The sequence below is a fragment of the Pan paniscus genome, chromosome 11 (assembly GCF_029289425.2).
Source record: "Pan paniscus chromosome 11, NHGRI_mPanPan1-v2.0_pri, whole genome shotgun sequence".
Lineage (NCBI taxonomy): Eukaryota > Metazoa > Chordata > Mammalia > Primates > Hominidae > Pan > Pan paniscus.
Genome location: NC_073260.2, coordinates 109186107 through 109202105, shown reverse-complemented (window position 1 = coordinate 109202105; position 15999 = coordinate 109186107). Strand labels below are relative to the sequence as shown.

General features: G+C 42.0%; 1 protein-coding gene and 1 pseudogene across 3 annotated transcripts in view; one reads left to right on the top strand and one right to left on the bottom strand.

Moving 5' to 3' along the window:
* Window positions 1-15518, bottom strand: part of TTC39B (tetratricopeptide repeat domain 39B) — a 194702-nt gene extending 179184 nt beyond the window's left edge. For 2 of the 3 annotated variants that reach the window (XM_055092105.2, XM_055092106.2), the window contains exon 1: window positions 15002-15518. In XM_055092105.2, coding sequence (XP_054948080.1) covers window positions 15002-15008 — 7 coding nt within the window. In that variant the 5' untranslated portion in view covers window positions 15009-15518. Of the gene's footprint in view, window positions 1-11077; window positions 11243-15001 lie in introns of those variants that run through there. The other variant, XM_055092104.1, reaches the window with a different exon arrangement.
* Window positions 11628-13271, top strand: LOC100995436 (large ribosomal subunit protein uL30-like; annotated as a pseudogene).
* Window positions 15519-15999: the final 481 nt, after the last annotated feature.

Here is a 15999-nt window from a genome sequence, read left to right as displayed (position 1 = left end):
CGTTTTCTCTCTCTCTCTTTTTTTTTTTTTTGAGATAGAGTTTTGCTCTTGTCACCCAGCCTGGAGTGCAATGGCACAATCTCAGCTCACTGCAACCTCTGCCTCCTGGGTTCAAGCGATTCTTCTGCCTCAGCCTCCCAAGTAGCTGGGATTACAGGCACGGGCTACCATGCCTGCTAATTTTTGTATTTTCAGTAGAGACAGGATTTCACCATGTTGGCCAAGCTGGTCTCCAACTCCTGACCTCAGGTGATCCATCCACCTCAGCCTCCCAAAGTGTTGGGATTACAGGCAGGAGCCACCACACCTGGCCGAGAATCCATTTTTTGTGTGACAACAGTCACATCTAATTTACTAGGCTATCATGAGGATTACATGAGATAACACATAGAAAGTGTCTAGAGGGTAAGAGTAGCTTTGCAACTCTTCCTCCCCTCCCTGTCACCTCCTCCATTGAGGGCAAGGACCACATCTCTGCTGCCTCTGCTTTCCCTAGTAAAGGGCAGGGGTGAGCAAGTAACAGGGGCACCAGAAATGTTATCAATGATCAATTTGAAGATTGGAACTCCCCTCGCATTTGACCTTAATTCCTCTTTCACCGAGAACACCAAACATATAGATGTCATTTGCTCTGCCTGCCACTATCCACCCAACAAATACAGCTCATGGAGCAGCTAAACTTTGCTGGTAATAACAACCACTTGATATGTTCCACCATCATGTTCTGGAACCAACTGACTAAGGAAAACATACCTGGACTGAATAATGACCACCTGCACATTGGGTGTAACTCAGCACTTTGCTGACTGTTGTATGCCACTTTGGCTACACAAAGAATCACCCAGGATCTCTCTGAAAATACTGACGCCTGGCTCCATGCCAGAGATCATGATTCATTCAATCTGAAGTGACGCCCAGGCATTAAAAATGCTTAAGTTCTAGAGATGACTCTAATGTGTCACCAGGATTACAAATAGTTGATTTACCTATATACATGAAAGGGAAATTAATTTTAGCCATTCTAATTATTATTTAGGATGGCAAATCTGTCTTTTTGCATGTGTTATTCAGACTATAACCAAATATTATAGCATGGTGCAGTAACCATACAAGGAAACTAAAAAAAAAAATTATGGTATAGACTGAGATCAGCAAATACATGGCTGCCCCTCCCTGTGTCCACAATTGCAACACTCATCTGAGTCCTGGTCTTGCATCTTTTCCCAAGAGAGCATCTTGGTGGTCACACGAGATGGAGCTTAATCTTGCACAAGGTATACACACACTTAAAAAGCTATTACGGCCAGGCACAGTGGCTCGCACCTGTAATCCCAGCACTTTGGGAGGCTGAGGCAGGCGGATCGCCTGAGGTCAGGAGTTCGAGACCAGCCTGGTCAACATGGCGAAACCCCGTCTCTACTAAAAATACAAAAATTAGCTGGGCATGGTGGTGCATGCCTGTAATCCCAGCTACTGGGGAGGCTGAGGCAGGAGAATCGCTTGAACCTGGGAGGTGGAGGCTGCAGTGAGCTGACATTGCTCCATTGCACTCCAGCTTGGGCAACAAGAGTGAAACTCCATCTCAAATAAATAAATAAATAAATAATTAAAAAGCTATTACCAGACAGTATTTATTGTATTTATTCAATAAATAGTGATCAAGAACCTACTATATGCCAGGACCTGGGTTAGCTACTAGCAATATGAAGATGGATAACATGTGGTTCCTGGCCTCAAAGAACTCAGTCTGTTGGAGGAGAGAGGATGTGGTAAGTGCTTTGTAGAATATATACACAATGCTGTTAAAACAAAGAGAACAAATCAACTATTCATGCCTGGGAGAATCAGGAAAGATGACAAGAATTGTCAACTGTGTTGGATCATAAGGGATTCAGTAGGAATTCACAAGGCCCCATTCAACTGAACCAGTATTCTAGTGAAGGATTAGCTTGTATGACTGCAGTAACATGAAATAGCTGCTGTGTTTAGTCTACAAGTGGTGTTAATAGTGTGACTGTGGCCAAAGGTGAGCATGAGGGATTGACAGAAAGTCAGGCTGGAAAAAGAAGTATCAGGGACTGTGCATGGCATTTTGGTGTTCAGGTGACAGTTAAGACTGTCCAGTGAAATTTCTGTGATGATGGAAATTAAGGGGGTAGTTCAAGTAAGAAAGAGTATAGGAATTCCAAGAATGAACCTAAACTCAAAGGGAAGGTCTTGCACTTACATCAAAAGTTTGAGAAATCAACATACTTGTATGTTTTGATCTAGATAAAATTCTTTTTTTGTTTTTTTGTTTTTTGTTGTTGTTTTTTTTGAGATGGAGTCTCGCTCTGTCGCCCAGGCTGGAGTGCAGTGGCGCGATCTTGGCTCACTGCAAGCTCCGCCTCCCGGGTTCACGCCATTCTCCTGCCTCAGCCTCCCGAGTAGCTGGGACTACAGGTGCCCGCCACCACGCCAGGCTAATTTTTTTTGTATTTTTAGTAGAGACGGGGTTTCACCATGTTAGCCAGGATGGTCTCAATCTCCTGACCTTGTGATCCGCCTGAGTTGGCCTCCCAAAGTGCTGGGATTACAGGCGTGAGCCACTGTGCCCGGCCCTGATATAGATACAATTCTTAAATTGCACTTGTCTTTTAAAAAATAATTATTCCCAATTCTAACAAAGTTTTTGTCTTCATAGACCAATCACCAATCCATAGAGCTTCATTTCAGTGCCACAGCTAAGGATGTGAAGATACTGTTTATGCCACGATGTTTACTCAGCAATACAATTCACCAGTACTTAAAGGAAAGTTGCTACTTCCACCCACCATTAATAACTCACTTTTTTTCTTTATCATCCCACTTTGTTTTTTATTTACTTTTTAAAAATGTTTTAAATTTTAATATATTTAAGAGATACAAGTACAGATTTCTTACAGGCTTGTACTGCATTATGGTGAAGTCTGGGCTGCTAGTGGACCCATCACCCAAATAGTGAACATTGTCCCCAATAGCTAATCTACAACCCTTACCCCACTTGCACCTAAATAACTCACTTCTGGTCCACTCTTTTCAACCTTGTGTTCACTACTTAGGCTATGTTGGTTTCAAATTTCCCAACCACCAACATTGATCCTTGTTTCCAGTATTTGTCTTTGCCTAGTGCTTTGGCCTCAGTGCTCAATCCTGTTTTTCCACCCGCAAACTCAACTTTATAGTCAATTTCTCCACCTCGCTGTGTAGTCATAGGAAAACACCCTTCCTACTTTGGATGGGCCTGAGAACCACCTATCTCAGGGCCCCCAAACTGTGATCATCCCACCAGGCTGGCTTCAGTTTCTTAAGAAGGTCAGAGAGAGCAAGAAAGGGAATCTAGACCAAAGCCTAGGACACCTGAGAGGAAACAATGAAGGACAGATTTTGGCAGGAAGATAATGAGTTCAGTTTTAGGTGTGTTCTTTTAAAAATGTTTCTGTACCATTCAAGTTGAAGCTACCTTTGCAAAAATTATAACAGTGAGAAAATTATGACAGTGCAAGTGATCTGACCTCACCAATTCCATCTTGCTTCTAACCTCTAAGCTGCCCTTGTTCATTCCTGGGCATAGTAGTGTATTGCTGAACCTTGAAATAAAGATGATAGATAATAACCGTTTCCTGGAACAAATCCTCTTCTTGCCTGGGGATCAGACTGCCTTTGTAATGAGAGAAGAGAGACAGACCCTCTCATATTGTTTTATATCGTTCTATCCTCAGAAAAGGAAAGAGAAGCAAAACTAAAGGCGGGTAGCCTGGCGCCTAGGAACCAGACCCAAAACCAAGGAACCAGACCCAAAACCAGGCCTGGGCCTGCCTGACCTAAGCCTGGTAGTTAAAATTCGACCCCTGACCTAGCAACTGATGTTATCTATAGATTATAGAAAGACACTGTAAAACTTCCCGGTCCGTTCTGTTTCATTCTGATCACCGGTGCATGCAGTCCCTGTCACATACCCCCTGCTTGTTCAACCGATCACGACCCTCTCATGCGGACCACGTTAGAGTTGTGAGCCCTTAAAAGGGACAGGAATTGTTCACTCGGGGAGCTCGGCTCTTGAGACAGGAGTCCTGCCGATGCTCCCGGCCGAATAAACCTCTTCCTTCTTTAACTCGGTGTCTAAGGATTTTTGTCTGCAGCTTGTCCTGCTACAGTAAGCCTAATTAACCACAAGATTAGAAGTTATGGTTTATGGCCGGGCGTGGTGGCTCACACCTGTAATCCCAGCACTTTGGGAGGCCGAGTCGGGTGGATCGCATGGTCAGGAGATGGAGACCAGCCTGACCAATATGGTGAAACCCCGTCTCTACCAAAACTACGAAAATGAGTAGGGCGTGGGGTGGGCGCCTGTAGTCCCAGCTACTCGGGAGGCTGAGGCAGGAGAATCGCTTGAACCTGGAAGATGGAGGTTGCAGTGAGCAGAGATTGCGCCACTGCACTCCAGCCTGGGCGACAGAGCAAGATTTGGTCTCAAAAAAAAAAAAAAGAAGTTATGGTTTAGAAGTCATGCAGCTAGAGGCCACAATATTCTGAACTTCCCCAGTTGCTCCTAGGGATAACATCACTATTGTAAAACTTAAGACTAGTGCTTTGAGACCATTCCTACCGATGCACCAGCTGCAGCCACTCAGACCGGTAATCTAGGTCAACCAGTTCTGCAATCCCACCCAGGAACGGAAGGCAGCAAAAAGAACCCATCTTGATCCCCTATGATTTCATCTCCCACTCGACCAGTCAATACTCCCCCACTCCCTGGCTCCCCTACCTGCCAAATTATCTTTTTTTTTTTTTTCTTTTTGAGATGGATTCTGGCTCTCTCGCCCAGGCTGGAGGGCTATGGTGCCATCTCGGCTCACTGCAACCTCTGCCTGCTGAGTTCAAGCGATTCTCCTGCCTCAGCCTCCCAAGTAACTGGGATTACAGACACCCACCACCACACTCAGCTAATTTTTGTATTTTTAGTAGAGACGGGGTTTCACCATGTTGGCCAGGCTGGTCACAAACTCCTGACCTCAGGTGATCCACCCGCCTCAGCCTCCCAAAGTGCTGAGATTACAGGTGTGAGCTGCCACGCCCAGCCAAGAGTTTATATTTTATATTTTACATGTAAGTTCATGGCTCATTCCATGTTAGTTTTTGTATTGAGTTTTAAGTCAAGTTTCATTGTCTGATCATGACATATCATAAGATACTTGAAGAGATTTATTCTGAGCCAAATATGAGTGACCACGGCCCATGACACAGCCCTCAGGAGGTCCTGAGAACATGGGCCCAAGGTGGTCAAGGTGCAACATGGTTTTATACATTTTAGGGAGGCATGAGACATCAACCAAACACATTTAAGTATTACATTGGTTTGGTCCAGAAAGGCAAGACAACTCAAAGGGGGTGGCGGACAGTGGGGGAGTTCTAGTTAAACATTTTCTGGTTGACAATTGGTCCAGTTTGTCTAAAGACCTGGGATCAACAGAAAGGAAATGTTCAGGTTAAGATAAAAGATTGCGGAGACCAAGGTTCTTTTGAAGTCTCATAGTGGCTGCCTTTAGAGACAACAGATGACAAATGTTTCCTGTTCAGACCTTTAAGTGGTGCTAGACTCTCAGTTAATCTCTTCAGGATTGGGAGGGCCTAGAGGAAAAAGATCTGGCTATGTTAATAGAGATTCTTTACAGATGCAAATTTTCCCCCACAAAGGGCAGCTTTGCAGGGCCATTTCAAAATGTGGCAAAGAAACACGTTTTCAGGTAAAATATTTTGATTTTCTTCTCTGTCACGTAATATTATGCCAAAGTCAGATTGGAAAGTAGTAACAATATATAGGTCTAAACAAAACTCATCTGATGAGAATTTATGGTTTGTAGGGCATGACTCCCCAAACCCCTTAGATAGGGAATTTGGGCAAGATAAGAAAAACAATCTGAGCTTAGTCCTCAGTTTGGATAAGAAAAACAGGACACCTTTGCCATAATAGGAAGAAGCGAAAGATAAGTTTTAGAGATGTTGCTCCTAAAAAGCAAGCATGGTTTCACACCCTTTACTAAATGAAGTTAAGGGTTGATGTTTCACTTTTATTAGGAAATGTCCTAAGTTGGCTAAACATACGTTTGTCAAGCTAAGTCAAACTCAAATTTCTCCTGACTTGCTTTCAGGTTTACAGGCACAATGAGTACAGTGCTCACACCATTAGTACTCAATAGACATTTAATTTGCATTTGGGAAGCTCCTGGTTAGTAATTACAGAATGAATGAAGAATAAATCTGTACAACAAACTCCCAGGACACAAGTTTACCTATGTAACAAATCTGCCCTTGTACCCCTGTAAATCAAAAATAAAATTCTAAGACCCTCCCCCCGCCCCAACCATCTGAATGCACTACCTCCTCCGCGTTAAAATTTAACCTGAAGGACTGGTTCAGGCCATGGCCGGAAGTGAGGGTCAGACAGGCCTCATTATACCTCCCTGGCATTAACATCAACACAGGCCTTAAGTCTGATAAGAAGCATTTGCAATCTATTCTCTCTGGAGCCTGCTACCTGAAGGCTTCGTCTGCACAATAAAAACTTTGGCCTCCACAATTTTTCATCTTTTTTTTTTTTTTTCGTTTCGCTCTTTTTTGCTGAGGCTGGAGTGTAATGGCGCGATCTTGGCTCACCGCAGCCTCCGCCTCCCAGGCTCAAGCGAATCTCCTGCCTCAGCCTCTAGAGTAGCTAAGATTATAGGCATGCACCACCACGTCCAGTTAATTTTGTATTTTTAGTAGAGGCAGGGTTTCTCCATGTTGGTCAGGCTGGTCTCAAACTCCCAAGGTGATCCGCCCACCTCGGCCTCTCAAAGTGCTGGGATTACAGGCGTGAGCCACCGCGCCCTGCCCACAATTCTTTATTTTAACCCAAATATTTCCTTTCTATTGATCCCAGGTCTTTAGATACACTCAACCAATTGTCAGCCAGAAAAATTTTAAATTTACCTGTAACCAGAAAGCCCCACCCTTCAAGTTGTCTCACCTTTCTGAACTAAACCAATGTGTTACTTGAATGTATTTGATTGAAGTCTCATGTCTCCCTAAAATGTATAAAACTGAGCCGTACCCCAACCACCTTGGACACATGTTCTCAGGACCTCCTGATGGCTGTGTTATGGGCCATCGTCACTTACATTTGGCTCAGAATAAATCTCTTCAAATATTTTACAGAGTTTGACTCTTTTTGTCAATACCCCCGAATTTAAAATAAACGTTAAAAAAAAATTGAAAAAAAGAAAAGAAAGGATAAATTAATGCAGAAAAAACACCTTTTAACTTGCCCAGGGAATATATGCACTAATGGCAGGAAGTCAAAAGATAAACCTTTCCAAATTAAAAAGATTTACTGTAACCAACTCCACATGCTTATTTCTCATTATTACCTCTAAAAACTGAAGGAACCAATGTTTTATTAACTTCCTAAAAGCCTTGAGGAGTCGTTTAAATGTTAAAAGGCCAAGACCCATTAAGTATTAGATCATTTCTTAATATAAACTAATAAGTAACACAATGCAATAGGACTATCTACTGAACTTAATAGTGATGCTAACACTTTGCTACTTGGTTCACCTGCGAAAAATTCAGGAATATAATGTAAAATTAGTTACAGAGGGATTTTTATTTAGTCATTTTTCTTCTTCCTCTTTTTTTTTTTTTTTTTTTTTTTGAGAGCAGTCTCACTCTGTCATCCAGGCTGCAGTTGCCGTGGTAAAACCATAGCTCACTGCCGCCTCCACTGGGCTCAGGTGATCTTTTCGCTTCAGCCTGGCAATTAGCTGGGACTACGGGCATTGCGCCGCCATGCCCAACTAATGCAGAAGGATTTTAAAGCAAACTTTTTCATATTTTTTTGCTTTGACTATGTCCTTTAGTTACTCTCTAGTTTGGTTCAGATTCTCCCAGTCATTGGTCTCATACAGCCAAATAGAGCAAGAACTTAACTTACAAGGTAATAAGAGGTCATATTCAACAGAAAACCCAATCCACCTGTTCTAGTTGACCTAGGTTGCTACTATGGAAACAGATAAATCCACAGATACAAATAAACCACTGTGCTCTACTCGAGAATAAGAACCCCCCTACAATTCCTTTTGCTGAGACTCTTTTCTGATTTAATGTATTAAAATGTCACTATCAAGTGAATGTAATGTTGTTCTTGTCTTATTAGCTTTTTAAAAATTAAAATAACAATTGTTCTTATTACAAAATTAATACTTTGCATTACAGAGAAATCTGAAAATGCAAGATATTCAAAGAAACGAAAATTACCGCAGGTAATTGGGCTTCCTGTTAATAGGTCACTTGGGACTTCAGTGATGAAATAAAAAAAAAAGAGAGAAAAACATCTAGAGATAACTACTTTTACACTCAGTATATGTAAGTGATTTGCAAATTTTTCAAACTTGCAAAACTTCTTTAAATGAATCTTATGTAGGTTGTCAATATGTAAAACATACAATTAGGAGGTGGATGCCTGAAAACGCAACAGTTTGGTCTGCAAACACCCGCCAAGTTGAGTCCCAAAGCACCTTCTTGGCACCTCACAGTTCTTCAGAATGAAGTTTAAAATCCACTGGGATCTATTATTCTAGAAATTTTTCCCATGAATAATATTCCTATGTATCACTTTATAAAAAGATCATACAATGTATGCATTTTTACAGAGGGGAATACTATTTTCACTGCACAATGTTACAAGTCATAAACAGCTTTCCCACATCAAGATATTCCCTTCTAAGGGTCACTAAGGGTAAACCTCTTTGTCCTTGGTCAGGTCATAATTTTTTTTTTTTTTTTTTGAGATAAGATCTCACTGTCACCCAGGCTGGAGCACAGTGAGGAGATCATAGCTCACTGCAGCCTCAACCTCCCGTGCTCAAGTGATCCTCCCACCTCAGCCTCCCCAGTAGTTTTTGTTTTGGGGGTTTTTTGTTGTGTTTTGTTTTGTTTTCATTGCCCAGGCTGGAGTGCAGTGGCATGAACACTGCCCACCACAGCCTCAACCTCCTGGGCTCAAGTGATCCTCCTGTCTCAGCCTCCCAAGTAGCTGGAACTATGTGCTCATGCAGTCACGCCTGGCTAGTGGTTTTGTTTTTTGATTTTACGTTTTTTGTAGAGACGGTGTCTCGCCAAGTTGCCCTGGCTACTTTCAAACTCCTGTGCTTAAGCGATTCTCCCTCCTTGGCTTCTCAAAGTGCTGGAATTACAGTAGTCAGCCACCTCTTCTTGTCTAAATTTTTAACATTTAGTTTTAATAGTAAACACTGTTACTTGTTCATATGCCCTTCCTATCTCCTTGGTGGTTAGGGAAAGGCACTATTTTCATCCTTGCTTTAAAATTAACCTATAAACTAAATTCCTCCCATAGTTAACATGGCCTATGTGCAGAGATAAGGAAGGAAGTTAACCTAAAATATATAATTGGGGAGGGTAGCATTAGGAGCAAAATGGAGTTAGTCATGATAGGCCTTTTTTTCACTGTTACAATAACAAATTGTTTCAGCATCATTTATGAAACAATCCACCAATCAATTTACAACACTAACCCTATCACATATAATATTTTCATGCATGTGTATCTGTTTCTAGGCTTTTCCCCATTATTTTGGTCTGTATAATATTGTGCCAATATTATACTTTCTTGATTACTATAGCTTTGAAATAAAACTTGACTTCTTGAACTTGGGAGGACAAGTTCTCCCATCTTCTTCAAAGATCATTTTGCAAAATTTTGATAGGAAATCAACTGCTCTACTCAGATTCCAGTCTGGAGTTTTGCATTGCATCAAGTGTTGTGAATTGTTTCTACAGAATGTAAGAGAATTGCCTCTTTATTGTCACTGAATGTAATGTTTATAGATAACCTGCAAAATTTTCCTTCCATTTTTCAAAGGATTCCAGTAACAGGAATTTACTGCTCAATTTCTCAGGACAAAAGATTTTTTTTTTTTTTTTTTGAGACAGAGTTTCACCCTGTCGCCCAGGCTGGAGTGCAGTGGCAAGATCTCAGCTCACTGCAACTGCCTCCTGGGTTCAAGTGATTCTCCTGCCTCAGCCTCCTGAGTAGCTGGGATTACAGGCACACGCCAACACACCCGGCTAATTTTTTTATTTTTAGTAGAGATGGGTGCTGAGACCAGCTCAGTCAGGGAGACCCTAACCCAGCAGCACTAGAGGAATTAAAGACACACACACAGAAATATAGAGGTGTGAAGTGGGAAATCAGGGGTCTCACAGCCTTCAGAGCTGAGATCCCCAAACAGAGATTTATCCACATATTTATTAACAGCAAGCAGTCATTAGCATTGTTTCTATAGCTATTAGATTGACTAAAAGTATCCCTTATGGGAAAAAAAGGGATGGGCAGAAATAAAGGGATGAGTTTGGCTAGTTATCCGCAGCAGGAGCATGTCCTTAAGGCACAGATTGCTCATGCTGTTGTTTGTGGTTTAAGAATGCCTTTAAGCAGTTTTCCACCCTGGGTGGGCCAGGTATTCCTTGCCCTCATTCCAGGTAAACCCACAACCTTCCAGCGTGGGCGTCATGGCCATCATGAACATGTCACAGTGCTGCAGAGATTTTGTTTATGGCCAGTTTGGGGGCCAGTTTATGGCAAGATTTTGGGGGGCCTATTCCCAACAGATGGGGTTTCACCATGTTGGTCAGGCTGGTCTTGAACTCCAGACCTTGTGATCTGCCCGTCTCAGCCTCCCAAAGTGCTGGCATTACAGGCATGAGCCACCGCGCCCGGCCACACTAAAGACATTTTTAAATTTATTTTTTGCATGAGTTATTCACGTGGTTCAAACACCAGGAAATATGAAAAGGCATACCGCCTCCCTTCTATATTTGTCCCCATTTGCTCAGTTCCCTCACCTCCATAGGTCATTCCTTTTCTTAGTTTCTTATGTATCTTTCCAGACTTTCTTTATGCATATATAAGCAAACATAAATATAAACTGAAATTTCTGGGTGAAGGGCTGTGCTGGTAATTTTGATAGCTATTACCAAATTCTACCCATAGACATTTTACCAGTTTGGACTCCCACCAGCAACATACAAGAATGTCCAGTTCCACACAGACGCATCCACAGAATGTCATTGCTGGTGCTCAGAAAACAATACACCAAAATGAAGGCCTCAAAAGCAAAAGTTATTTTCTGACCTTCTCCTACCCTCCTATCTCTCAGTCCCATTCTCCCTCAAGACTAGAATTCTAGAAAACTAGAATTCTAGAAACTAGAATCCTTCTTCCCCAAGGTGGGCCATAGAAACCAGTACCCCTTTTCCCCATAGAAACCAGAACCCTTTTTCCCCAATCAGCCATAAAACCTAAAAATCTTACTCTAAGTTTCCATCTGCCTTTCTTTCTAAAATCTGGCCATAAAAAAAATTATCTGACCTACCTTGTTTGACTGTAGGCCCAAAGGCCCCCAATCCAGAGAGATCTTTCCCCATACTCAGAAGGAAGGAATGCATGCTCAGGAAGGCCGAGAAGAATCTAGACAGAGAGGCCTTGCTGGGTTTCCCCACTCATTCTATTAGCATTAGATTAGACCCTTTTTGTCCAATCATTTTTCTACATGGCCGATCATACATTGTTGAACCTAAGCATAAAAATGGGCAGTTTCTCCTCTTTTCTCGCTAGAACCATAGAGGATGTCGAAGAGAAGCAGCAGCAGCTTCCCGCTGTGTCAGAAACTTAAGAAAAAACAAAGGAATTTCGCAGAACTGAAGATCAAGCGCCTGAGAAAGAACTTTGCCCAAAAGATATTTTGAAAGGCAAAAAGGAAGCTTATCTATGAAAAAGTGAAGCACTATCACAAGGAATATAGGCAGATGTACAGAACTGAAATTCGAATGGTGAGGATGGCAAGAAAAGCTGGCAACGTCTATGTGCCTGCAGAACCCAAATTGGTGTTTGTCATCAGATTCAGAGGTATCAATGGTGTGAGCACAAAGGTCCAAAAGGTGTTGCAGCTTCTTTGCCTTCATCAAATCTTCAATGGAACCTTTGTGAAGCTCAACAAGGCTTCAACTAACATGCTGTGGATTGTAGAGCCATACATTGCATGGAGGTACCCAAATATGAAGTCAGTAAATGAACTAATCTACCAGCGTGGTTATGGCAAAATCAGTAAGAAGCAAATTGCTTTGACAGAAAACGCTTTGATTGCTCAATCTCTTGGTAAATATGGCACCATCTGCCTGGAGGATCTGATTCATGAGACCTATACTGTTGGAAAATGCTTCAAAGAAGCAAATAGCTTCCTGTGGCCCTTCAAATTATCTTCTCCAAGAAGTGGAATGAAGAAACTCATCATCTATTTTGTAGAAGGTGGAGATGCCAGCAACAGGGAGGACCAGATTAACAGGCTTCTTAGAAGAATGAACTAAGGTGTCTACCATGATTGTTTTTCTAATCAGGTCAGTTAATAAACAGTACTTGCTCTCAAACTGAAGAAAAAAAATGAACAATTTCCCCTGTATTTTTTTTTTTTTTGAGACAAAGTCTCACTCTGCTGCCCAGGCTAGAGTGCAGTGGCGCCATCTCTGCTCACTGCAAGCTCCACCTCCCGGGTTCAAGCTCCCATATAAACATGTTAAATACATTTGCACGCCTTTTATCCAAATAATCTGCCTTTTGCAAGTTAATTTTTCAGCGAAACTTCAGAGGGCTCTTGGCCCCTAAATTGTCCAATCTTGGGATTTTTGCCAACCTTCCAGGTGTACACATTCTTTACTCATTACTTAGCTGTTGTTCTTACAGAGACAGAATATGAGTTGCAAATGTGATTCCCCAGTTCTTTTTATTTTACATACTTCTTTTCCCCGCCTTTTCGTTTTATTTTTGTGCTAGTTTCCGTTTTATATAGTCAAATTTATCAAGCTTTTCTTTTCTGACTTTAGGATTTTAAGGCATAGTTGCAAAGGTCTTCCTAACTGCAAGATTTTAAAGGTATTTCTTCTGCTTCTTTCAAGAACTTTTAAGTTTACAATAATAACTTATGCAAGTAGTGATAGTTTTACCTTCTCCTTTCCCAATTTTTATACTCCTACTTTCTGTCTCTTGTCTAATTGCATTGGCTAAAACCTTCAGCACCTTGTGAAATAATAGCAGTGACGACGGACATCTTTTATCTTATTCCTCACTTTATTGGAAATGTTTATAAATTCTGGCATTAAGCATGATGTTGAGCTGAGATCGATTTATCTTATCATGTTAAGGAAATATCCATCTATATCTACCTAAGTCAATATTTTTATCAAGCATGGTTGTCAAATTTGGCCAAATGTATTTTCAGCATCTATGGAGACCATTTTATGATTTTTCTTCAGATCTACCCATATGATCAGATATATTAATATACTTCCAATATCAAAATATCTAGACTAAACCTCAGCGCACATTTCATTTCTTCATGCTTTCTGGCCATCTTCTTTTTCTCACCATCTCCTATTTTTTTCTTTTTGAGACGGAGTCTTGCTTTGTCGCTCAGGCTGGAGTGCAGTGGCACCATCTCGGCTCACTGCAACCTCCTCCTCCTCCCGGATTAAAGCAATTCTCCCGCCTCAGCCTCCTGAGAAGCTGGGACTAGAGACACTATGTTTACATTAAAAAGTCCATATATACATATAATTTTTATATATATTATATATATATTTTATATATATTATATATATTATATATAAAAATATATATATAATTTTTTTTCATTAAAAGGATGCTCATGGCAGGGCACAGTGTCTCACGCCTGTAATCCCAGCACTTTGGGAGGCCGAGATGGGTGGATTACCTGAGGTCAGGAGTTCGAGACCAGCCTGGCCAACATGGTGAAAAATGCTACTGAAAATACAAAAATTAGCCAGGCATGGTGCTGGGTGCCTGTAAACTCAGCTACTCAGGAGGCTGAGGCAAGAGAATCACTTGAACCCGGGAGACAGAGGTTGCAGTGAGCCAAGATGGTGCCATTGCACTCCAGCCTGGGCAACAAGAGTGAAACTCCATCTCAAAAAATAAAAAAAGAGATGCTCATATAATTATTTTCATGTTGTTAATGATATGGGGAGGGTAGTAAACAGTAGAGAACTTTTGCTTTCTCTTACAAATGGAAATAAACTTTTTCCTTCCTATAAAGTAAAACAGTTTAATTTTTTTAATGCAGACAGTATAAACAGTGTTGACTCTGTAACCCCACCATGAATAAAGAAGTTATTGCTACTTATAAAACTTTTGTTCTAGGTTTCCAAGTTTTTTTTTCTACCCTCATCTCTACACAAAGTTTTGTTCTAAGTATATACAGTCATCTGTTGGTATCAGTGGGGCTTTGGGCCCAGGACCTTCTCAGACATCAAAATACACAGATGCTTATGTTCCTGATATAAAATTATATAAAATGGCTTAGTATTTGCGTGTAACCTATGCACATCCTCTCGTATACTTTAAATCATCTCTAGATTACTTATAAGAACTGATGCAATGTAGAGTTGTGTAAATCATTGTTATATTTCATTGTTTTTTGTTTGTTTGTTTGAGACGGAGTCTCACTTTGCTGCCCAGGCTGGAGTGCAATGGCACTATCTCTGCTCACCGCAACCTCTGCCTCCCGAGTTCAAGTGATTCTCCTGCCTCAGTCTCCCAAGTAGCTGGGATTACAGGCATGTACCACGATGCCCGGCTAATTTTTATATTTTTAGTAGAGATGGGGTTTCACCACGTTGGCAGGCTAGTCTCAAACTCCTGACCTCAGGTGATCCACCCGCAGTGGCCTCCCAAACTGCTGGGATTACAGCATGAGCCATTGTGCCTGGCCAATATACGTCATTGTTTAGGGAATAATAACAAGAAAGAAACATCTGTGATGGGCATGGTGGCTCATGCCTGTAATCCCAGTGTGTCCAGAATTGGTGGGTTCTTGGTCTCACTGACTTCAAGAATGAAGCTGTGGACCCTTACCATACATAAAGATGGTATGTCCAGAGTTTGTTCCTTCAGATGTTCAGATGTGTCCGGAGTTTCTTCCTTCTGGTGGGTTCGTGGTCTCACTGACTTCAGGAGTGAAGCTGCAGACCTTTGCGGTGAGTGTTACAGCTCTTAAAGGCAGTGCACCTGGAGTTGTTTTTTCCTTCCGGTGGGTTCATGGTCTCGCCGGCCTCAGAAGTGAAGCTGCAGACCTTCGCGGTGAGTATCACAGTTCATAAAGGTGGCCCATAGGGAGTTGTTGGTTCCTCCCGTCCGGAGGTGTTCGTCCCTCCCAGTGGGTTCGTGGTCTCGCTGGCTTCAAGAGTGAAGCTGCAGACCTTCACCGTAAGTGTTACAGCTCATAAAGGCGGCGTGGACCCAAAGAGTTAGCAGCAGCAAGATTTATTGCGAAAGGCCAAAGAACAAACCTTCCACAGCGTGGGAGAAGACCTGAGAGGGTTGCTGCTGCTGGTTAGGGTGGCCTGCTTTTATTCCCTTATTTGGCCCCACCCACATCCTGCTGATTGGTCCATTTTACAGAGAGCTGATTGGTCCATTTTACAGAGAGCTTATTTGTCCGTTTTGACAGAGTGCTGATTGGTGTGTTTACAATCCTTTAGCTAGACAGAAAAGTTCTCCAAGTCCCCACCGATTAGCTAGGCACAGAGTGCTGACTGGTGCATTTACAAACCTTTAGCTAGACAGAAAAGTTCTCCAAGTCCCCACCCGATTAGCTAGGCACGCAGTGCTGATTGGTGCGTTTACAAACCTTTAGCTAGACACAGAGTGCTGATTGGTGCGTTTACAAACCTTTAGCTAGACAGAAAAGTTCTCCAAGTCCCCACCCAATTAGCTAGAGACAGAGCACTCATTGGTGCATTTACAAACCTTTAGCTAGACAGAAAAGTTCTCCAAGTCCCCACCGGACCCAGAAGCCCAGCCAGCTTCACCTCAGACACCAGCACTTTGGGAGGCCGATGCAGGTGGATCAC